The following is a 25442-nucleotide window of genomic DNA, read 5'->3' on the forward strand; positions in this document are numbered from 1 at the left end:
ATGGAGTTGCCTATTCTGGACATCTCCTATAAATGAAGTCATGCAGTATGTGATCCATTGTGACCAGTTTCTTTTATTTAGTATGTTTTCAAGATTAATCCATATTGTAGCATGTATCAGTACTTTTTATTGTTGAATAGTATTCCATGTATGTATATATTACTTTTTATTCATCCATTCATCAATTGATAAATATTTGGGATGGTTCCACCTTTTAGCTATAATGAACAATGCTGATACGAGCATTTGTATACAAGTTTTTGTGTGGACACATGTTTTCAGTTATCTTGGGTATATACCTAGTAGTGGAGCATATGGTAGGTAGTCATACGGCAGTAAATCATATAGTAGTGGGTCACATGGGAACTCTGTGTTTAACCTTTTGAGGAAGACTGTTTTCCAAAGTGACTGCATCACTTCACATTCCTACCAGCAGTGTATGAGTTCTAGTTTCTCCACATCTTTGTCAACTCTTTTTTTTTTTTTTTCCTGGCCAACTCTTGTTCTTATAGTCTTCCTAGTGGTGGGTATGAAGTGGTATCTCGTAGTTTTAATTTGCATTTCTCTGATGACCAGTGATATTGAGCATCTTTTCATATGTTTATTGGCCACTTATATATCTTCTTTGAGAACTGTCAGATCTTTTGCCCACTTAAAACTGGATTATTTGTGTTTTTATTGTTAAGTTGTAGAGGTTCTATATAGATTATAGATATAAATTGCTTTTCAGATATGAAATTTGTGAACATTTTCTCCCGTTCTGTGGGTTGTCTTTTCAACTTTCTTGATGGTCTCCTTTGAAGCACAAAAGTTTTTAATCTGGGTGAAGTCCAGCTTACCTATTTTGTTATTATTTGTACTCTTGGTCATATCTAAGAAACCACTGCCTACTCCAAGGTCATGAAAATTTTTGCCTATGCTTTCTTCTAAGAGTTTTATAGCTTTAGCTGTTACATTTAGGTCTTTGATCCCTTTGGAGTTAATTTTTGTATATGATATGAGATAGGGATCCAGTTTTATTTTTATTTGTACCCAGTTGTCCCAGAACCATTTGTTGAAAAGGATGTGATTACTCTTCTTGTTTTAATAGAGGAGAATAAGAGTGCTTCAAAATCATGAGATGGCAGGTCTGTAACATTATGAAGAACATTGATGTTCTGTTTTGTGTAGCATATTAAATGACATCCAGATCTGGAGAGAGCTAAGACCATTTCCTTCATGCTGAACAATTGCCCATTTTGCATTTATTTCCTCTTCGCTTTAGGTTTGAATTCTCTGAAAATCAATTTATTTTGATGCCTGTAAGATATGCAGACCTTTAAAGTATTACCCTCTTATAAAGAGGAAGGATTTGGAAATGGTTGATTTTTGAGGAGAGATAATATATTGAATCATAATTTAGCAAAACATGTAATTTTTGGTTCACTATTTTTAAAAAGGCAAAAATATGTTTGGATTGTTTCAACCCATTTTACCAAGAACTGTTATCCTCCCTGATAACTGTTCTTAGGGAACTCAAAAGTTGATCTTATTATATTATTTTCTAACATAGTTGTAGAGGAGGTGGCCAAATAACAAGATGGAAAAGTACAAAGTCCAATTCATGGAGACTAGGGAACCAAGACCTGGACAATAAGGATAGGTGTGTCTAAAGATGTTCTGGTTTCAGGAGTTTTAAAACTGATTAGTGAAACTATGTTATGTCACATTGCTTACTGTTTATATTAACTACCCTTAGAGTTGGAAGGAAGCAGATAATCTATTTGATGTCAGTGGATAAATCAGGACTAGAGTTCCACATGGATGAGGGAAGTGGCTGCTTGCTCCATGAGTAGACCTCAAGAATGTAAGCCATACCCACTCTGTCCAGCAGCAATCTGCTCTGCCTAAAAATCTACCATAGAAAATATTTGAATTTTTAAAAAATTCTCTTATTTCCTTTTTAAATACTCTCGGGAAGGGATATCAATGACTGACTGGCCAATGGGAGAAGGTAACTAGAAAAGAAAGTAGAGGGCACTTAAACATTATATTTTCCCAATTATAAAAGAGGTATGTTTCATGCAGAAACTTGTGAAAAGTATGAAGCAGAGAATAATTCTAATTCCACCACCCCCAGGTAATCACTGTTAACATTTAGTGTGTTTTCTTTGTCCCATGCCTAACGTTCACGACTGAGTTAGCCTAGTTTGTCTACATGTCTGTATTTTCTCATGTCATTGAAAGCTGTCAGCATTTCCTTTTTGTCAGCATTATTTTCACTGACTATCTACATTTGATGTAAGGGGTGCACAGTAAGTAGATTCAGTTAAATCTTTAAGTGGTTGCTGTTGTGTATTTAAGTTCATAGAAATGTTTAGTTAGTAGTCCTCTTGAGGGGCCTTCTTGCCCAGATTTGATTGGAAGGAGGCTAGTTGCTAAGCTGTACAGTGGAGGCACCTTCTGTGATAGGCCTGCCCTGCACTAGAGTCAGGGGAGGACCACAGCTGACCCAGTTACATAAGGATTGTTTGTTCCTTCCTCTCAGCCATCAGTAAATATACTGAAGGGAAAGAGAGGCCCTAAGAATGGGGGAGAGATGGCAAAGAATCAAATCACCGATTATGCCTTCCTTTCCCAGTCAAGGTTCTTTAGGCCTTAGGCCAGGCCCCACCTAGGGGAGGGGAAAGAGCTTTATTTGGTTATGTGATTTATGTTTTAAATTGGATTAAATTGATTTGAAGTAATTTTTTTTTCCTTTTAATACTTGAAAGTTACTGGAAGCTAAAGAAACTGGTTGAGATATATTTGAGGACAGGAAAGGGATATTCTGGATGGCAAATTGAAAGTGATGGTTGGAGAAAAATAATTGAGCTCCTTCTTGTTTGAATCCCCTACCAAGTAATATTAGGAGATGTAGTTTTCTGATTAACTTAAATGGTGATATTAATGGAGAAGAGATAATTTGACATGAAATTTGTTGCCCCTTTAAAGTATTAAACATGTATCATGGCACTCCCTTCTGGCCTGTAGAGTTTCTGCTGAAAAAATCAGCTAATAACCTTATGGGAGTTCCCTTGTATGTTATTTGTTGCTTTTCTCTTGCTAATTTTAATATTTTCTCTTTATCTTCAATTGTTGTCAATTTGATGACTATGTGCCTTGGTGTGTTCCTTTTTGGGTTGATTCTTTGTGGTATTCTCTGTGCTTCCAGGACTTGGGTGACTATTTCCTTTCCAAGATTGGGGAAGTTTTTGGTTATTATCTCTCTGAAAATTTTCTCAGGTCCTTTCTCTCTCTCTTCTCTTTCTGGTTCTCCTATAATGCGAATATTAGAGCACTTTATGTTGTCCCAGAGTTCTCTTAAACTATCCTCGTTCCTTTTTATTCTTTTTTCTTTTTTCTGTTCTGAAGTAGTGATTTCCACTAATGTGTCTTCTAGCTCACTGCTCCGTTCTTCTGCCTCATTTAGTCTATTCTTGGTTCCTTCTAGTGTATTGTTCATTACAGTGATTTTATTCTTCAACTCTGTTTGGGTATTCTTTATATTTTCCAGCCCTTTGCTAAAAACTTCACTCTGTGCATCTGTACTCCTCTTGAGTTCTCTGAACATCTTGGCCATCATTACTTTTAAACTGTTTCTCAGATAAAGGGGGAAACTTATAACCAAGAATACTGTATCCAGCAAGGCTCTCGTTCAGGCTTGATGGAGAAACCAAAAGCTTCACAGATAAACAAAAGCTAAAAGATTTCAGTACCACCAAACCAACTTTACAACAAATATTTAAGGAACTTCTTTAGTCATCAAACCATGAGAGAAGAGAACAAAAAGAAGAAAGAGAAAAAAAAAAGAGACCTGTAGAAGATTGCTTTGGCTGTTTGGGGTCTTTTGTGGTTCCTTATAAATTTTGGAATTGTTTGTTCTAGTTCTGTGAGGAATGTCGTGAGTTTTTTGATTGGGGTTACTTTGGATCTGTGGATTGCTTTGGGTAGTGTGGCCATTTTGATAGTGTTGATTCTTCCAATCCAAGAGCACAAGAAATCTTTCCATTTATTTGTGTCATTTTGGTTTTCAGAGTGTAGGTAACAACCTTAGTTAAGTTTATTTCTAGCTATTTTGTTGTTTTTGATGTAATGGAAATGTCTCTGCCAGTTACAAAATTCTGGCTTTTGAAGTGAAAAAGTGAGTGAAGGGCTGCAAATGGCAAAATATCCTTCTTTTTTATGGGTGAGTTGTATTCTATTATATATATACATATATATACACATATATGTGTGTGTGTGTATATATATATATATATATATAGAGAGAGAGAGAGAGAGAGAGAGAGAGAGAGAGAGAGCATCTCCATTATCTATTCAAATGTTGATGTGCACTTTGGATGCTTCCATATCTTGGCAATTATAATGTTGCTGTTAATAGCAGGGTGTATGTATCTTTTTGAGTTAATTCTTACTTTGTGGTCGGCTTTATTCTTTTGATAACTATGTAAGTTTCAAAAGCTAAAGGTCTGAATGTTCTTAGAAACAATGAACAGTACATTGTTCATTGAGGGAGGGAGGGAGGAATGAGTAGATGGAGCACAAGGGATTTTAGGACAGTGAAATTATTCTGTGTGATACTATAGTGGTGGCTAAATGTCATTGATGCACTTGTCAAAACCCATAGAATGTGCAACATCAAGAGTAAACCCTAATGTAAACTATGGACTTTGGTTGATAATAATGTGCTCACATTGGTTCATCGATTGTACCAAATATGCCACACTGATGAGGGATGTTGAAGGTAGGGGAGTATATATGTGTGCACAGGGAGGGCTATGTGGGAACTCTGCTTTTTCTGCTCAATTCTGCTATAAACCTGAAACTGCTCTAAAAAATAAAGTCTATTGAAATAAAATAAAATAAAATAAAATAAAATAAAATAAAATAAAATAAAATAAAATAAAATAATTATTAACCATGTGGAGGTGTGTGAAAGCTTGATCCTCAAAGTTGTATGGATATTGATTCTCTGAACTCTAGGGGAAAACAGTGAACTCTCTTTTATTCCTTTAAAAAAATTAACTTTTGTGGGGAGATGTGGGTCAAAGGCTAAAAACTTGCAGTTATAAACTGAGTAAGTTCAGAGTATCTAATGTACAGCATGCTGATTGTAGATAATACTGTATTGTATATTTGAAATTTATTAAGATCTTACATGTTCCCACATTAAAAAAATGGTAACTCTGTGAGGTGATAGGTTTGTAAATTAACTTGATTGTAGTAACCATTCCACAATGTATATATACATATATTAAGTCATCACATTGTACACCTTAAAAAAATACGTCATACAACCTAAGTATATACAATTTTAAATTTGTCAATAATACCTCAATAAAGCTGGGAAAAATGACTTTTTCCTTTACATATTGTAAAGAACTGTAAAACTTCTATAAAGTAGGAATAATTAAACATCAATGCAACACATCACCCTTTCCCAAACAGGAACATCATGTCACATAGCTTTTGGGTGTATCCTTCTAGACTTCCTTGTGTCCTAAATTGCTTATTGCCTTTTCCTTTTTCTAAAATTGAGGGCATAATTGTAATATTTTTGTGGCTTGCAAGAGGTTGCATAAGGAAGTAGAAATTGTAACATAAAAATATTTACTGATGAAGTAACCATTCAACATTCATGATTGGTCTCTTACTGAATTTATTCACCTATCCTACCACTGTCTATCTCTATGCTGAGGTCTACTATAATGCAGATGGATTGGGAAATCAGTGAAGGATACTGGAGATCTGTGTAGTCGCTGACAAATCTGTCTATGTTTGAGTTGAAAAATTAATGAAGAAAAATCAAGAAATGCCAATAGGATTGGCACTTCAGTTTTGAACATGATATAATATAATATAATTGAACACAATATATTTGGGAGCATCCATGTAGCTCCCACATAGGGTTGCTACCAAAATGGCGCCATGTAAGCCATTGAAGGATTTGAAGGAAATGATATGCTATTGTATATCATAGTGATGGAAAAATTACACCCCCTCCAAAAAAAAAACCCATTATTTTTATCCATTCTTTCATGTATCTAAGAATTAGTTCATAGGCATAAAGATTGCCTCAAAATTGTTAAACTGCCAAAGTTAAGATTTTTTTAAATCTCATATTCATAGGGTACCTTTTTCAGAATAAATTTCCAATCAGATCTTTGTTCCCTATTATGAATATGAATGCTTATTAGCTTTCTACTAAGTACCATTTATTGATAACAAGGAACACCTGTATATAAGTTTTCCTTACTTTTATAGACTGTTTTATATCTGCTATAATTAAATAGTAAGCAGATAAGCACATTTTCCTACTGAGTAAGCATATGCTAGAAAAGCTAATTTTATCTGAAATTAAGTTCATACTTTTAAAAACCTATAAGCACAAGTTATAATAAAAAATTTCTTTAACTTTTTTTAGATCTAAATATAGATCCAATATAAAAGGTTCCACTTCTCTCTTCTGGAAGTAAGGCAAAATTTCTCACATTCTTCTTACTCTGACATATAGATGACTAGTGACCATCACACTAGTATATGCAAATACCTTTGCTAATCTGCTAAAATGGATTTTTAATTATGTGCTAATTTGTTCTTTTAATTAGCCTAATTGTATAAATACATTAGCCCCTAGGGTATTTGTCCTATGTTCCCATTCCCTGAGATCCCTCTCACTTTCTACTGTGCACAGGAATCAGCTGAGGATCTTGTTAAAATGCTGATTCTGATTCAGGCGTGGAGAGTGGAGAGTGGAGGCAGGCAAAATTCTGCATTTGAAACCAGCTTCCAAAGCAGTGCCAATGCTGCTGGCCTTTGGCCCACACTTTGAATAGCAAAGCTTTCAATAACAGCTTTAGGAAATGAAGCCAGGCAAGCCTGTTGAAGCCATTTCTTGTTATGATAACTTTATGGTATATGCCAGTTTATCAGTAGTACATACTTTTCCAGTGGGGATATATGTTTACTTATAACTTACGTGTGAGCGTTGCTGTAGTTTTTGTGTTGGGCATGTCAGCTACAGTGCTGGTACTTACAAAGAATGATAACATACTGATGATGATGACGGTGATGACGTACTGGTTGACACATACTGACTACTTATGTCTGACACCGCTTTACAGAGGTTGACTGAATTTTCTCAACAAAACCGTGAAGTAGACATTATGTTGTTATCCTCATTTACTAATGAGGAGGCTTAGTAACAAGCTTAGTAACTTGCCCAGGGCCACACAATCAGAAGGTGACAGAGCCAGGACATTCACTCAGGAAGTCTGACCTCAGAGCTTGTACTTTTAATCCCTGTATTAGCCTGACAACAGCTGGAAACTGTAGATTTAATATAATGTGTATCTGAATTTTCTAGCTTCTGTCACCATTCATAAAAGATACATTTGAATTTTCTAGCTTTCTGAAACAACCTTTGAAGAGCATTCTCCTTAAGTTTTCCTTTTTTGTGGCTTTCCCATAGATACTGATGATCTGTGATTTGGTACCAGTTTTCTTCATCTTCTTTTCTGTGGATTTGTGCTTAGAGAAAAAGATCTCAACTTTCATATTCTTTTGGTGTGAAAATTTATGAAGAATGCAAAGTAGATAGTACCTACTCTGAATGAAAGATGAAAGTTTTAGTAATGTTGAAACTGTGTTTCCTGCCAGAGTAGCCCAGGAAAACTTCAGGTTTTATAGGATCATCACAGAATAATCAGCCCTTTTTTTTTCCTTTATCCAAATGGTAATTATATTCTAGTGATTAGTCTGGGGACATACCTTCTGGGTTCTCCTGCACAATCACCAAATGGTCTTAGAGAAGCCAAGGAGCCCCCTTGTCTTAGCTTCTCAGCCCGTCAGCTGTTGACAGTATGCAGCGCATGAGCTGCTGTATCCTTCAGTGTCTTAAGGAGAAACAAGTACATATAAAGGTGTGTGTAAAAATTTGTGAAATGAGTGAAAGTTGTTTAGGATTAGAAAAATGTGGTACCTTAGCTGCAATTTAATTTGGAAATCAATTAACACAGAATAGATCATGATGAATAAGAATATAAGTAGCTCATTACTTATCTCAAAGTAGTAGGAGGCTGTTTACTTTCATTATCTCTGTTTCTTTCACAGTCCGTCAATATTATGGAACTGACGTTACAAAAGTATGGAAGTTATGAAAGATTTGAACAGGCCACTGGTGGTAGCCTGCTATCTAAAACTCGAATCTGGAGTCATGTTAGGAAGTACATGATGAAAGAAGGCTGCATGGGTGAGGTATGAATCATGAGTGAACACGACAAGCTAACTGGGCATTTTAACTCTCAGTCAGCGCCAAGTCAGTGCCACATGTGTTTTTTTCCTGCAGGTTTTGTTTTCCCAACCCTATTTTACTCATTAAACTAGTCACCCAGATATCTTACTAAGTCTAAGTCTAAGTTTCTATTGCATTGAATTGTCATGTTGAGTTGTTTTGGTCTGTTTTTCTTTTCTTACTACATTTTTGTATAGCTTGTGGGATTATGTGAATTGGTTTATCAATATTATTACTGAAGAGATTTTCTACAGTGGCTTCTCTTATTAGTGGCCAGTTCCTAGGGTTCAGTCTCAAAATAAGCCTTGACCCAGCAGTGAACAGGACTCTGGTTCCTGCACCTTCCTTCGCATCATTCCGGCCAGGGGTCTGTATTTGAGAGCACAGCAGAGGCATGACTTCAGTTCTCTGTGTCTCCTTCAGCACAGCCGTCTACTTCTCTTTCAGTCCAGTAAAGGTTCTTGTGTTCCCAAAGGGTCAAAGTTGGAAAGATCTAAAGTGACTGGCCCTGCATTTCATCTTCTTGGTTTCTGGGAGATTCAAGGTGGTATAAACAAACAAAAAAAGTATTAATTTATAGATCCTTTGTTTTCTGTGAAAGCTCCCCTCCCCTACATTTTGTGTATACATGTATTTTTCTTCTTGCTCCTTAGATTGTAGTTCATCTCACTGAGGACCTGCTTTCCCGAGCTTCCATGACAGTAGTCAATGGATGTCCAACGCTGACCATCAATGTTTCCACTGCACGTGAGCATTGGCTGGAGGGAATGCTGAGGCATGAAATAGGTACGGGCAACCCTTCTCCACTTGCTCATTTGTAATAGCAGAAACATTTCAAGGACGTGTTCTTTTATAATGGGTAATATTTCTTAGTAATATTTGGCAAAAAGTAATTAAATTGTTAGGATTCACTTGAACTAAAGCTAAGATACTGATGTCTCATTCAAATTAGAGTTTTTAGGATACTGTGTAGCTGTATTAAGCTTGGAGAGTCATTTAACTCCTGTGGATTTCAGTTTCCCCACCTTTAACTGAGGGAAGTGAATTAAGTGATCTTTGAGATTCTTTTCAAATATCAAATCTATAATTCCTCTCTGTAAAAAATTGTTATAAAAGTTAAACCTCTTCTAATGAGACATGTAATTCTTCAGACCAAAGGGCACTAGGGTCAATTTATTTCCTATTTTGTTTTGTTTTGTAGGTAGACATCAATTTGGTTTTAGAACTGTCGGAGACTCTTTTTTTGGGAGAAGAGTTAAAATAAGAATGGCATTTCTTGTTTTTCATGTGCCTTTTCTTTTCCATAGGCACACATTATTTTCGAGGTATTAACAACCTTCAGCAGCCATGGAACAGTTGGACTGGCCGTAAAAAACATGAGCTAAAGCCAAACAATCCCACAGAGGAAGGACTGGCAAGTATTCACAGTGTCCTGTTTAGGAAAGACCCCTTCTTGTGGAGGGCTGCCCTCCTCTACTACACTGTTTATCAGGCCAGCCAAATGTCTTTTTGTGAACTCTTCAGAGATATTGGGAAGTTTGTCAAGGACCCCAACACAAGATGGGATTATTGTGTTCGAGCCAAGAGGGGATGGACTGATACTTCCCAGCCAGGTAGGTGTCTCTTGACTTAACAAGTTTTCTGATTTATTGGGTAATTATCTTTGACTTTGGTTACATCCTAATCTGCCCATTAGAGAATTCACTCACCAGTGAAAAATTAAACCTTTGTTACTTGAGGTCAGTGCTAGTTCTCCCAAACCGTGTTTTGTTGGCATTGTTTTTCCCATCTCATTTTGAAAAATTTGAAACCTACAAAAATAGAGAAAGTAATGATGGAATGAACATTTATATATTCTTCCTCTGGATTCACAATTGTTAACATTTTGTCAATTTTGCTTTCTCGCTCTGACTTTAAAAACAGCTTTGAGATACATCATTCACATGACATAAATTTACCCATTTAAAATGTACAGTTTAGTGGTTTTTAGAATCCATGGTGTTGTGCAGCCATCACCTCTAATTCCAGAAAATTTCATCATCCCAGAAAGAAACTTACACTCATTAGCAGTCAGTCCCTGTTCTCTCTCCCCATTGCCCCCAGTGGTAAGTAACCGTCCGTCTACTTTTACTAGTTTTGCCTGGTTGGGACATTGCATATAAATGGAATCATGTAATAGGTGATGCTTTGTGGCTGGCTTCTTTCACTCAGCATAATGTTTTAAGTTCATTCATATTATAGCATGTTTCAGTATTTCAGTCCTTTTTATTGGTGAATAATATTCTAGTGCATGGATATGACACCTTTTATGTATCCGCTCACCAGTTAATGGGCATTTGGGTTGTTTACACTTTTTGGCTATTATGAATAAGGCTGCTGTGAGCATTTGTGCACAAGTATATGTTTGTAAGTCTCTTGGGTATGTACTTAGGGGTGGCGTTTTTAGGTTATATGGTAACTCTGTTTAACGTTTTGAGGAACCGCCACTATGTCCAAGGTGACTGCACCATCTGACATTCTCCTGGGGTACTGGCTTAGGATCCCAGGGTGTCTCAGAGCTGGTGTTGGCCCAGCTGCTGGTCAGGGCTAGGGACCAGGGGGTCCCAGAGCTGGCACCAGCTGCTGGTGGCTGGGCTGTGTCCTGGCTCAGCATGCTGAGGTCGTCTGCTGTGAAGTGGGCTGTATGCAGCTAGTTGCCTCGTCTGACGTGACCCAGTCCTGGTGCCAACAGGCTGGTGAGTTGGAGCTGGGTCTCAAGGAAGATAAGCTAGAGGGAGGAGTCCAGAATGGTGCTTTGCAGCCCCAGTCTGAACATGGTGCCTTGTGCAGGCACCACATGTCTATATTCCAGGGTCAGCTCCATCTGCCTCCTGCCTCTTCAGGAGACTCTCCAAGATCATCAGGGAGGTCTGACCCAAGCTCCTTTCAGATGACTACTTCTGCCCTGGGTCCCAGAGCATGTGAGATTTTTTTGTGCACCCTTTAAGAACGGAATCTCTATTTTCCACGGTCCTCTGGGTCTCCCCAGAGCAAGTCCCACTCACTTTCAAAGCCAGATGTTCTGGGGTCTTGTCTTCCCAGTGCAGGACCACTGTAAGAGTTGTGTGTTTTGAATTACTAGCATTTCTTTAGGAAAAGTGCTATTTTAATTACTAGGAATGTAGATCCAGGGAGAAGGACTTCTTAAAGGGATGACTTAGTAGGCTGCAATTACCGTATTCTGGTTCCTCCAGGGTGTTTCAGTAAAGACCAAGTATACTTGGATGGTATCCTGCAAATCCTCCGCTATAGAGAGACCATTGACTTTCATCTGCTGACCGCCCTGGGGAAGGTGAGTGAAACTAATGACAGAAGGCCCCAGGCCAAGATTTCAGCTGATTTCATGATTTGAGAAGACTCAAGTCGGGAAACTGTTTTTACTTTATTGTTGGGGTAATTTTCCTTTATGTGATAACAGAGGGGCAGAAAACCTGTTGTTTCACAGAACAAAATTATAGTATTTCCTAGTGGATATTAACAGATAATAAAGAAGGCAATAGGAAATTTGGGAATATATTATTTATTTTTATATACATATATTTTTAAGTATTTTATTTTGGGGGGGCAAACAGCATACAAACTTTACTGAACGTTAATCACAACATTTCCCAGTGAATATCATATTTGACAACAGAACAACACAGGGCGTAATGGCAGGAGGGCATCTCACGCAGTCATCAGAACACAGCGCAATGAATACTGTATTTCATGATAAACATATGCTTCCAGTAGGACGTTCAAGATTTCTCCCCCTTCTCCCCCCCTTCTCCCCTCGTAGCAAAATAAAAATCTTTGAATTCTATTACATTTTCACTCCCTCTTTGTTTTTAGTATTTGGACTTACTGCTTTTTATTCCATTCTTTCAGTGGCTGTGCCTATGTTTTTTAGAACATGTCTACTTGTTTCCTGGCAAACTAAGATGTTTTCGGCTCATCTTGTCCTTTTTTACTCAAATCTGCAATTAGGTGTTTCTCCAAGGAAGCCATGATTCCTCTGGTGGGAAGTGGTATTTAGAAAAAATGACCTGAGTGCTCTAGGTGTGCACATCAGTCCTGCGGGTGCTGATACTTCTACACCTTTTCGATGAGCAACTCATGTATTTGTTTTAAATCATAATAGCATTCTAAGTCAAACCGGGGCAGTACAAATTCCATTTACAACTCCTTTCCCTTTCTATATGTGTTTCTCCCTTCTGTTAAGGTGAGAACCTTATTTCCCAACATCGGTATGTTTACTCATTTTCTCCTTAAAAAGAACTGTGGTTTAAAAAATTAAATCACTCTAATATTAACAAACCCATTTCCATTACCCTTACTGGAATAAATACTGAATACAATAAATAATTTTAATAGCTAGAATATAAATAAAACTTAACATGAACAGAATTTATTTAAACCCTTCCTACTAAACCAGAAAGAATGTTGGTCAGAAGTTAATAGTGTTTTTAAAGCCAGCCCACATTTTTGAATTTAAAGTTGCAAAGATAAGTTATAGAAGCTAAAAATTTTTCACCTCTAAACTGAATATAAAACCTGTGAATGATGGCTTCTTACACAGGTGAATGAAAGATGTCAAATTTTTGAAACCACTTAAAAAATTGAAAATGAACGCAATAGAATTTAGTGCAAAGCACAGATTACATTTCTCAAATTAAATACAAACAGGAATCTAATGTATAATTTGCAGGTTTTCCTAAGTTAATACTATGGTATTTACATTCTATTTTCTCAATTCTTTTCCTTAGATTTTGTCAGGAGCTTTGTTTAGCTTTAGAGTCTTTTCACTCACATATTGTTTAGTTGTGTAAACTGAACATTGTTTACATACACTGTTTATATATACAATATGTATTGTTTATGAACATGTATATTGTTTTCTTGTATCATTTCTAGACCAACTGTATAGGTCCAAGATGGAGTGTTGAATGAAATACTGAGTTTTCATTTTTGAAATATGGTCATGGTTTAAGCGGGCAGATAAATACTTTCTTGACCGAGTAAGTTTTGCTGATTTCCAGGTGTTGGAGTAATTTGAAAAACAGTCTACATACTAAGGTTTCAATTAGAACCAAAGGGAGAAATTGATCTTCAAAACATAACTGGTAGTTACATTTAAAAAGTAACCCACCTTCCTTTTTTCAGGTCTCTTATGAAGACGTGGATCGCTTAAAAGGATTGGCAGTTACTGAAAATATGAGAGTCCCTCACTTTTTGCAGGACCATGGTCGATACATGGAACACTTAGAGAAGATCATGGAAGTGAATGAACTGACCGACAGGGAACTGAGAGATCTTATATATTAACTAGCATTCTTGCAAACTTAGCAAAGCTGTACCTCCATGTCTATTAGCAGTTAGGTGCAGTTAGCACCAGCAGATTTATAAAGAAGAATGACTGTTTACATGGGTTTTCTGAAGAATGATCTGTAGTATTCAGCTGAATACTAAGGTTACGAACAAACCTTATACTCTTTCCTTAAAATGTTTCTTTGGCTGCAGGGAAGTTACTCGTATCTTCATCTGAATCTCAGAGTCAGATGAAAATACTGCTGATGAGTGTTTTTGACGAATATTGAGGAATATTGGTCAAACTGAGTGATAAGCTTCTGCCTGAGCAGTAAGCACTGGTCTCAGTGCCCCTGCCTGAGCACCAAGACCAGCTGTGACTAGAGATGGAATTCCGCTGTTGCTCAAACTCCAAGGTTCTATTTTATTTAATAAATAATCCTAATTGTTCTCCTTTGAAAAATTAGTTTGTGTTATGCCCCCAAAAGCTATATTTAAGATTTATTATTTCTTTATATGTTAAGTACTGTTAAAGGGAGGGGAAAAGCAATTTGTAAAGTTTTTCCTAGTTTTTTTATTTTATGCGTTGTTTCACCTTATCAGTTTACGGAAACTAAGTAGAGAATTCCCTTGTTTAGTCCAGTTATCCTTTCACTCTTACCCCTTCAAAATTTTAACTAAGTTTTAGGGTCTTTCCTCCCTGTTCCTTTATACAAATGTTAAGTACAAGTTTCAGGGAAGTTTTTCTACATAAATTAAAATAACTGGGGAAAAGAAAACCTACTTACCTTCTTATTAACGAGCAACAAGCAGGGGATGATTCGTGCAGGAACTGGTGTTGACTGGGTGGCATCCACAGGAAACTTGACTGTGCTCTGAGAAACAGTCTCAGGCGTTGCCATTTGATCAGCCAGCCTTGTGATATTGGCTCACAGTGTTTTTACAAAATCTTCATCAAGCCAATAATAACATTTTTTGAACTTCAGAAATGTGAATTCTGCTTTGCTACATTTCTGGCTAAAAGCTCATACACCCAGCTTTATAATTTATCAGTTTCAATATATACTTGGGCATGTATACCTGGGATCAAGTAGTTTTTCAAACAACTTATTTTAATGATCAGAAAGAATACCGATGTTAACACCCCATTCAAAATTGCTGCTGTAATTTCTACCCAAAGTCTGAGAGTTTATCTTTACCTCAATTCAGGCTTAAATATGGTGCTAACGCTGATGGATGCATACTGCAAAGCCGAGTTCACGTTCATACTAGGAAATGATTTTGGAAACTCTTACAGACTAGGCTGTGATTTTTCTCTTTCACATATCTAGAAAGGCTTGCCTCAGAAAAGACTGATACACTTTAACAAACAGGATATACTCTAACTGGCACCTGGTGGTTCATGCACAGCTGTGCATTGGGCCTTTGGCAATAGCAGGTCAGGCCCTTTGGAGCAGGGAAGGTGCCCACACCTGTGCCATGGTGGCTGGAGTGTGGCCTGCGTGTCTCTGCAGAGCTAGGGGCACAGTGCCAGACACTGGAAAACCATTCCTGTTCCCTCAGCCATTATTTCCTTGTAGCAAAGTCATCCAGCTTCAGCTTCGTGTAGTGTTTTCTGACTTCACCTTTAAACTTATCAAAGGTAATTGTGAAAACGGTGTCTTATTAACTAGTATTGAAATACAAACAGAAATGGCAATATTTATCTCCTGTGACTTAAGCCCAAATGCTTATAAACAACATTTATAGGCAGTGACACTGCTCATCTTACGTTACGGTTTAAATAGAAAGGAAACTCACAGCTGCCTTAATTTCCTGTGGGTAGGATTATCTGCACTGCTTCTAGTCCCTGAATTTTCAAATGGATAGATATTCTCTAAGTGATATGAAAAAGGAAAAGTTTTCTTGCCTTACTGCTTTGGTATAAAGACAAAAAGCATGAGCACTATCCAGACAAAAAAAAAAAAATGACCTTAAGTCACATTGATCAAGGTATTCCTAAAGTTCACAATGTACCAAAAATAGTCGAAGACTAGCAGAAATACTTAAAGAGCTCTAAGTTTTAAAATTTGAGATTGAAGATTTAATTACTGTTCATACTATTTCAAGAAAGAGAATAAAGGTCAGTTTTGTTCCCCAAAATGAAAATTTTAAATAGAAAATCATAACAACAGTGCTTAGGAAAATAGTTGAAGATCATATTAGTTTTAATTATCATCGTTAATTGCTGTAGGGTATTGATGATTGGGATTTCATGCATTTTGTCCACTGTAATTCTAACGTACAGTTGTATCACATACAAATTTTGATAAACTGATAGGTTTTCACACCAGACAGATTCAAAGTAAAATTGTTTGCAAACATAAATCCATCGTCTTCTTTATATTTTCACCTTTGCAGAAGTGTTTACAGTTTGTTATCATTTGTTTTATATATCTGAGCATTTTGTGTCTAGCTGTAACAGAAATAAAGAGCCCTGAGGTTTTCAAATGAAGTATGTGGATATTTACACATGCAAACTTCTGTTTTGCGAAAACAATACTTTTATCGTGGTGTTTCTGGTTTTTTATTGTGGTTATTATTGAAAAGACGATGTTTGTCTTCTAGCATTCTTATTTATAGGAGAGAGGAATATTCAATTTGCCACACTCTACCTTTCCCCTAATTAATTCGGCTTATATTCTCAAGTGGCATAGGGCAAATTCTGTCTTAATTTACTACCCTGTTTATTGAGTCAAGACTCATGCAGAACCTCTTGAGGACCAGGATCTGTGCTGAGTGTCAGAGGTCCTCTGATGAGGAAGACAACTGTGAGGAAGAGTGGCACAGACCCAGGTTACAGCACTGCCAGTCCCACACCCAGGAAGTGTCACCAAAAGACTGTAAACCACAGTGAATGGACCTGCTCATGTGTTTGAAGCACAGAGAGAAAGATCACTTGCAAAGTAGTGAATGTTCACAATATTCTTTACTATTTTTTGCAGGGTGGGGGTTCGGAGCCTGAGCAGCTTTAGCCCAGGGGAAGGAATAGACCGGGAACACAGCGGCTTGGGTTGTCAGAGGCCTGGAGGAAGCCTTTGAGGCTGTCAGCAAGTGCCCAAAGGAGTCAACACTTAATCGTTAATTGTCTTGGTCTTTGAATTCAAACCTTTATGGCACTTGTGAAAGCCTTGTTAGCTGGCTATGATTTCATTAATATTTGTTCACTCTGATTCCAATGGCTGAAAGAATTAATGTCTTGAAACTAATGCCACGATGTGGAATACCAACATTTGTTCGCTAGCTTTAAGAATATGTGGAATTTCAAGTACTCAGAGTGAAAAGCATATGCAGAGGGAGCAACAGGGCGACCCATCTGCAAGCCAGAGAGATGCCTAGAACAGATCCTCTCCTTTAGGCCCTCAGGAAAAAAATCAAACTTGCCAACACCTTGATTTTGAACTTCTAGCCTTCAGAACTGAAAAGAATTGTACCTAAAGAAAGAGGGCAAAGCAAGGAAATCTGATCACTAAGAAGAGACTACTGAATATTCATTTCGCCCCAGCCATCCATTTATCCTCGAAGACAACCAACTTCAGAAGTAACATCAACATGGCTGAATAAGCCATCCCTCATTTGTGTCCCCCACCCCCAACAATTTGGCATCCACTTACAGACAAAATGCCTTTGTGGGAGCTTTGTGAGCCAACACCATGTACCAAGCAATCTGGTAGGAATCTCGTCCACCTGGGCATTGGGTAATAGACATACAGACCTAGGTCCCTGCTTGGACCCTGCAGTGGTCTGTGAACCAGCTCCAGTCCCACTCAGCTACACTCTGGAAACCCCTGGAAAGTTTTATCTTAGATAGTCACCGTGGACAAGAGGGCTTTTGTGAAAGTCTGGGTTTCCAGTGGAGAATTTTCAGCATGCCGTTGAAGCAATAAAATTTAATGAGTTTAGATACTTTGAAGAGGAGCAGTTTGATTTTACTCTCATCACCCCTCCCCTAAGGTGGCACAGTTCAGTGTCAAGAGAGACCTCAACCTGTGATTTCTCCTGGAGGGGAAGGAAAGACTGAGTACCAAGCTTTTTCGACTATATTGGATGCTGCCAAAGAGACCCCTTTTTCTCATCCAGACTACTGAATCATGAGCTGCATGACCAGAGGGTGGAAGTTGCTAGAACAGCAGCAGACAACCTTTGGAGGGCATTGAAGGGTCACAGAGCCTACTGTCTGTCATGGTCCCATCAAGAAGCTAGCCCCACACCACTGGGGACACTTTACCGGTAGATCTCCTGACTGGCCCATGGAACCAGCAATGCCTCACCTACACAACACCCCCCACCCTGTGGCTGGCTCCTCTATGTGCTCCTGACAGCATCGAGAGCAAGCTTTGGCAGCTGGCTAGTGAGCATTGCAAACAAAGCCAGCCTGAATCTACAGGACAGGGAGAGACTACAGCGTAAGGTTTAGCCCCACTTTTTGGGAGGTGGAAGGGAGGGTGTCAGCACCCAGCCTTCTGCATTGCCGAATCAAGAGAAGGCATACCACAAGACAGCAAGAAGTGTGGAGCAGGCTTATCCATAACCGATCTGAGAAAGCCTCAGAATCTCTAGCAGGGCTTACTAAAATTACTTCTCTCCTGAAGCAGTTAGTAAACACTAGAGGAGGTGACTGCTACTTCAGATACAAAGACAACAAAGCAAAACTTCAAGGAAATATGACCAAAGGATTATGATAATCTTCTAGTAAATGATCCCAAAGTCATGGAGAGCTGTGATTTACCTGATAAAGAATTTAAATAAGTGTTTTTAACATGTTGATCGCCCACTGTGAATTGGGTGCCCCTGCGGAAACCCAACTGTCACCCAGATTTGGATGACCTGGCGATCAACGGAAACTCCGTGAGCTATAGGAATACACAACGACAATTTGATGAAATCAGGAAAATACATGAACAAAATGAGCAGTTTAACAGAGATATTAAGGACCAGAAATTCTGAAGTAGAAAAATAAAATGAGGTGAAGAATATAATAGCATTCATATCAGAACTGATCACACAGAATAAAGAATCTACGAGGTAGAAGATGGGAACTTTGAGATTATTCAGTCAGGAAAACAAAAGAATGATGAAAGCCTATTAAGACCTATGGGATACAATCAAAAGAAACAATTTGCAAAATATTAGCATTCCAGAGGGAGAAGGGGGCAGAAAGCTTATTTAAAGAAATAATGGCTGAGAAATTCCCAAATCTGAGGACAAATTTGGATATCCAAGTTCATCTATCATTCAAAGAGATCTTCTTCAAAATATGAAGTAATAAAACTATCAGAAATCAAAGACAAAGAATCTTAAAAGCAGCAAGAGAAAAGAAGTTTGTGAATTACAGGGGAACCCCTATACTGTAACTAGCAGACTCCTCAGCAGAAACTTCACAGGCCAGGAGAGAGCGGAATGGTAGTTTCAAAGTGCTGAGAGAAAACGCCCAACCAAGAACATTCTGCCTGACAAAGATGTCCGTTAGAAATGAAGGAGAGAGAATTTCCCACACAAACAAAAGCTGAGGGAGTCCATCAGCACTAGATTTGCCTTCCAAGAAATGTTTCCAGGCACAATCCTCAAAGGGTATTTTTGGTAAGTTGATTATAGAGTTCTATTAGAAAATACACAAAAATGTTAAAAGCATATATATCCTTAACCCCACAATTGCACAGTATTTACACACATTCATCACATATACATTGTACACCTGTGCAAATATATATGTATAAGGAAATTCACTGCAGTATTGTAGTAAAAATAGAGTAGAAACAACCTTAAAATTCATTAGCAAGGACTAGTTAGATGACATTTATAAAACTAGCCTATTTAAAAATAAAGTAGACCTGTAATTATTGATGCAGATTCTACATCACTATAGAACAATCTCCAAGATCTATTAAGTAAAAAGCATGTTTCAGGACAGTGTTTTTAGTCTTTTATTTTTTTAACAGGAATGGTGTATGTTTGTACCTGTACACACATTTGTTATACTCACTGAATATTTCTGGTGGGCTACACCAGACACTGGGAAGGTTGGTGACATCTGAAGGACTAGGACTCAGGAGTAAGGGACCCATTTTCACTCCATGCTCTTTTTATTTGAATGTTCTCTGCCATATACATATACTGTCTTTAAAATTTTCTTGCCTTTTTGAGTCCATGTTTATTTTAATCAGTGTGAGTGTTAGAATTCTAGGTTTACTCTTAATCATTGCATTTTGAAAATTTTTAAATTTCACATGAAAAAATAAAATGGCATAAAGTCTCCTTCCCACCCATGACTCCCATCCCTGCAATTCTCCCCAACCAAAGACAACTGCTCTTTTCAGTTTCCTATATAACTTACCAATTTGTGCATACACAGGCAAATAAATATATATTCTCATCCATCCTTTTTCAGAAAGCTAGATTGTTATATAAATCTCCATATATTGCTATTTCCACTTAGTTGCATACCTTAGAATCAAAATCACAAGCCACAAAAGGAAAAATAGACTGGGCATTTTTCAAAATTAAGTATTCTTGTTCTTCAAAGGATACCATAAAAAACAGATGACCCACAGAATGGAAGAAAATGTTTGCAAATCTTGTATCTGAAAGGGACTTGTATACAGAATATATAAAGAACTCTGAAAATGCAATAAATAAATGCTAAAAGAATTCTTCAGGAATTTCTAAAAGAATTTCTTTCAGGAAGCTGAAATGAAAGGATGCTAGTTAGTAACAGTGATAAAAAATAAGCATATAGCCAAATTTACAATTCTCTAATATTCTAATATGGTGGTGTGCTAATCACATAAGCCTGGTGTAAAAGTAAAAGGACAACAGCATTAAAATAACTATAGCTATACAAATTTTTTAGTGAATACACAATATTAAAAGAGGTAAATTGTGACATAAAAAATGTACAAGTGGAAAGTTTTCATATGTCGTTGAGGTTGTTATCAGCATAAATAGACTGTTACATCTACAACATGTTTTATGTGGACCTCATGATAACCACAGAGCAAAAACCTACAGTAGCTCCACAAAAGATAGAAGGGAATCAAAGCATATCACTATGGGAAATCAGCAGCACACAAAGAAAGGCAGCAAGAGAGGGAGGAAGGAGTACGAACACAACAGCTAGAAGACAATAAAATTACATTAATTCTTACCTATCAGTAATGACTCAAAATGTAAATAGATTAAGTTCTCCAAACAAAAGGCATAGAGTGGCTGGATGGGGGGAAAAAAACAAAATAAACCAAAGACCCAATTATATGCTACCTATGGAGATTCTTCCAGCTTTAAAGACACACACAGGCCCATGGTGAAGATACGGAAAAAAATATTCCAGGCAAGTAGAAACCAAAGAGAGCAGAGGTAACTATACTTAAATCAGACAAAATAGACTTGAAGACTTTAAGCTAAAATTGTACAAGAGGCAAAGCGGGTCACATATAACGATAAAGAGGTCAATTCAAGAGAATGTAACAATCAAATGTGCAACAGCGGAGCACCCAAATATATTAAGAAAATACTAATAGATCTGGAGAGAGAAACAGACAACACTACAGTAACAGCTGAGGACTCCCACTATCCCACTTTCAACAATGGATGGGCCATCCAGACAGAAAATCAGTAGGGAAACATTTGAACTACACTTTGGACAAAATTAACCTAACAGACATATATGAAGCAGTCAATCCAACTGCAGCAGAGTACGCATTCTTCTGAAGTGCGTACAGAACATCCTCCAGGATGGATCAAATGACAGATCACAGAACAAGTATTAAAAATTTTAATAAGACTGAAATCATACTAAGTATCTTTTCTGACCAAAATGGCATCAACTAGAGATGAGTAGTAACAGGAGGAAAACTGGGAAATACACAAATACGTGAAAATTAAACAACACGCTCCTGAACAACCGAGTCAGAAAAGAAATCAAAAGGAAATTTTTTTTAAAAAAAATCTTGAAACAAAAATGGAAACACAACATTACCAAAACCATTCATGGGGTGCAGCAAAAAAGTTATGAGGTAAGTTTATAGTGATAAACATTAATAAAAAAGAAATCTCAAATGAATAAGCTAGCTTTAGATCTCAAAGAAGTAGAAAAAAATAGACTCAGCCCAAAGTTAATAGAAGGAAAGAAATAACAAATAGCAGAGCAGAAATAGAGACCAGAAAAAGCAATACAAAAGATCAACAAAAGAGCTGGGTTTTTTTTTAAGATAAAATTGATAAACCTTAAGCTAAACTAAGAGAAGAATCAAACTCAGACATGAAAACGATGTTACAACTGGTACCACAGAAATACAAAGGATCATGAGACTACCATGAACAATTATATATACACCAACAAATTGGATAACCTAAAAGAAATGGATTAATTCCTAGAAACATGCAACCTACCAAAACTAATAAGGAAGAAATGGAGCCTCTAACAAACCAATAATGAGTTAGACTGAATCAGTAATTGAAACTCTTAACAAAATCCTAGGACCAGATGGTCTCCCTGGAGCTTTCTACCAAACAGTTAAAGAAAAATTAATGCCACTCCTCAAACTCTTCCATAAAATTGAAGAGGGAATTTTCCTAAACTCATCCTGAGGCCAGCATTACAGAGAAAACTACAGGCCACTTCTGTGATGAATATAAACGCAAAAGTTCTCAAAAATATTAGCAAACCAATTTAATAACACATTACAAAAGTCGTACACCATGAATAAGTGGGATTTATCCCAGGAATGCAAGGATGATTTAATATCCACTAATCAGTCAATATGATATACCACATTAACAAACTGAAGAATGGAAATCATATGGTCATCACAATAGATGCAGAGAAAGCTTTTGACAAAATCTAACGTCCCTTCATGATAAAAACTCTCAAGTACAGGGTATAGAGGAAAAATACTTCAACATACTAAGGCCATATATGAGAAACCCACAGCCAACATCATACTCTATGTGAAAAGCTGAAATCATTTCCTCTAAGATCAAGAACAAGACAAAGATGCCCACTTTCACCACTTTTGTTCAACATAGTATTGGAAGCTCTAGCCACATAAATCAGACAAGGTAATAAAGAAAATTCAAATTGAAGACGAAGAAAACTGTCACTGTAGATTGCAAATGACATGATACGATATACAGAAAATCTTAAAGATGTCACAAAAAACTGTTAAAAGTAACACAAAGTTTTAGAATATAAAATTAAAACACAGGAATCTATATACTATACACCAATAAGCTATCAAAAAGAGAAATTAAAACAATCCCATTTATAACTGCATGAAAAAGAATAAATCTAAGGATGTAAAAGATGTACTTGGAAAACTATAAGATATTGATGAAAGAAATTGAAGATAACACAACTGGATCAGAAAAATTAAATGTAAGACCCAAAGCCATAAAATTACCAGAAGAAAACATAGGCAGTATGCTCTTTGACATTGGTCTTAAAAATATTTTTTTGGATCTGTCTCCAAGAGAAAAAAAATCATTTGTTTTGTTGATAGTTTCCTTTGCTGTGTAAAAGCTTTTTAGTTTGATGTAGTACCATTTGTTTATTTTTGCTTTTTCTCTCTTTCTATGGGGACAGACGTACTAGCCTTACTGTGATTATTTCACAATGTATGCAAATGTCAAATTGCTATGTCTCACACCTGAAACAAATATTGTACATCAACTAAATTTCTTTTCCTTTTTTTTAAGTGAAATTTCAATGGCAATAATTTCATGAGATTGTAGAGCTCTGGAGATTTTTTTTTCAACATAGAGATGAGATAAATGTAAAAAATCCCAACACCATTATATATCAGAGTTCTTAAGAGCAGCAAATATGTGATGACATGAGGAGTAAACATCTAAAATTTAGATAAACCAGATATTTGGTTTTCTTGTCATTTAGAAATTACCTCTATCACATTTATAGTACTTTCCTAGTTAATTACTGTATTAAGTAGCTTGGATTTTACATGTAGACTGACTTTCTTGGATTTAGGGAAACAACAGCCCTCTTTTGTGTTGAAAGATCTAGTCCTGTGAGCTATTTGAGCACCGGCAAGAATTCTTGAGTGAATTTCTGGGTGCCACTCCAAAACTGTCCACCAGAGGGACCACAGCTCTTCTTTTTCCCTTCCCTTCTAGCTCTTTTCCCTTTTAGTATTTTACTTAAGGCTGGAAGCCCTGGAGATGATTAATCGTGCTGATTGACCCTTGGAGCTACACCCAAACATATGCTCTGATTTTAAGCAGGCATAGCTTTACTAGGAACGAGTTGCCTATCACTCTAAAGAGATAAAGAGAAGGAGTTATGAAGTGTCCTACAGGCCTGTTCCAAAATCTGTTTCCTCTTCTGTCCAATTTAAATTTCTCCTGAGCAGTTTTGAAATAAAATTCCTTAAGATGGGTTGGGCTGAACAGCAATATACATACTCTGTATAAATATACAGAGTCTATTCTGTGCTAAAGTATTATTTAGTCTTGAGAGAGATCTTCAATAACATTTTAATGTGTCTGAAACAAGCAATGTGAGATGTGAGCAATTTGAGATTCAGATGCTGTTTATCTTACCACAGCTTCCTAACATAATTACCAAAGATGGTTCTCAGGGAAACCAGTGTTTTCCTTTTAGAGAAAAAGAGAGAAGGACATATTGAGTAAAGACACTAGATTCCTTGGCCAAAGAGATTTCCCTGCTTAGCAGCTAATAATGGTCCTCAGCCTGGGGCCTGAGCCCTAATGCTCCCCACCCATGAGGAAACTCATTTAATTAAATGATTTATTATAATGGAGGCTGCGGGGCACTTAGGGGAGCCCATCTTCCGTCGCTGACTGTACAGACACTATTAGGCGCCCCAGAACCAAAAGCACCAAGTGAAGCCTGCCTTGTGTGGTTTGACCCCCAAAAAGCAGGAGAATGCCAGCAGGTGGGACATCTATCTCTTCTGGGACCTTTCCTCTCCCCACAGCTCCTCCCTTCCTCCCAGGCCACCTGGAGCACCTCCACACAAGGACAAGGCTGCGCCCTCTTTCCCTGCTGCCTTCAGCCTGTGAACATCACTGCTCTCACCAACCGGGATTTCCCATGTTACCAAGCCCAGCCTGGCCTCCCAGCCACCCCCATCTGAGATGGAGAGAGTGCCCCCCTCCAGCCTCCACCCAGGGGTGAAGGGAGAAATGGAGACCCCAGGGGGACCCAGACAACACCTCACCTCTGCCTTTGAAGCTCGTCCTTGCTGCTCTGGGCTGCACTGCACCCTGGCCCGCAGTGGCTGGGGGCCTGGCCCCCCCCAGCCCTCTGCTCCGTGCTTTCCTTCAGTCTGTGTGCTGCAGGACCAACTCCCGGGTCAGCCTGGGCTACTCAGCCTCCAAGCAGTTACCAGTGAGGAGGAGGCCACCGGATATACTCCCAGGACTTCCCTTTTGCATTAGCTCCACCTGCCACTTGTTTTCCACAGGCCTCTTTTATCTGCTTGATGTGTTTCAGGCCAACAGCACTCCTTATCACAGCAAAACCTGAGTCCTTAATGCTCCCCACCCACAATGAGAATCATTTACTTGGTTAATTCATCATGGTGGAGGTGGCAGGGCACTTTTATCACTGGCTACTGTTGGGAGCTGAGCTTGCTAAGCAGACACCATCAAGTGCCTCAGAACCACAGGTGCCAGGTGAAGCCTCCTTGTGCCGTTTGACCCTGAATGTCAGGGTCATCCCCCACCCCCACAGGTGGCCTATTTTATGCCCAACAAACTCCTCCACAATACGGGTCCTCCCACTTCT

General features: G+C 37.7%; 1 protein-coding gene and 1 long non-coding RNA gene across 7 annotated transcripts in view; both read left to right on the plus strand.

The window, feature by feature from the left end:
* MATCAP2 (microtubule associated tyrosine carboxypeptidase 2) overlaps positions 1-16133 on the plus strand; it is a 50505-nt gene extending 34372 nt beyond the window's left edge. For all 6 annotated transcript variants that reach the window (XM_072964674.1, XM_072964675.1, XM_072964678.1 and 3 more), the window contains 5 exons: positions 8134-8277; positions 8968-9100; positions 9622-9927; positions 11548-11645; positions 13496-16133. In XM_072964674.1, coding sequence (XP_072820775.1) covers positions 8134-8277; positions 8968-9100; positions 9622-9927; positions 11548-11645; positions 13496-13657 — 843 coding nt within the window. In that variant the 3' untranslated portion in view covers positions 13658-16133. The remainder of the gene's footprint in view (positions 1-8133; positions 8278-8967; positions 9101-9621; positions 9928-11547; positions 11646-13495) is intronic.
* Positions 16134-17944: 1811 nt separating this feature from the next.
* On the plus strand, positions 17945-23542 carry LOC140697379 (uncharacterized). The gene is made up of 2 exons (XR_012074350.1): positions 17945-19258; positions 23372-23542. It is a non-coding gene; the product is annotated as an uncharacterized lncRNA (long non-coding RNA).
* The last annotated feature ends 1900 nt before the right edge of the window (positions 23543-25442 follow it).

The sequence above is a fragment of the Vicugna pacos genome, chromosome 7 (genome assembly GCF_048564905.1).
Source record: "Vicugna pacos chromosome 7, VicPac4, whole genome shotgun sequence".
Taxonomy (NCBI): domain Eukaryota; kingdom Metazoa; phylum Chordata; class Mammalia; order Artiodactyla; family Camelidae; genus Vicugna; species Vicugna pacos.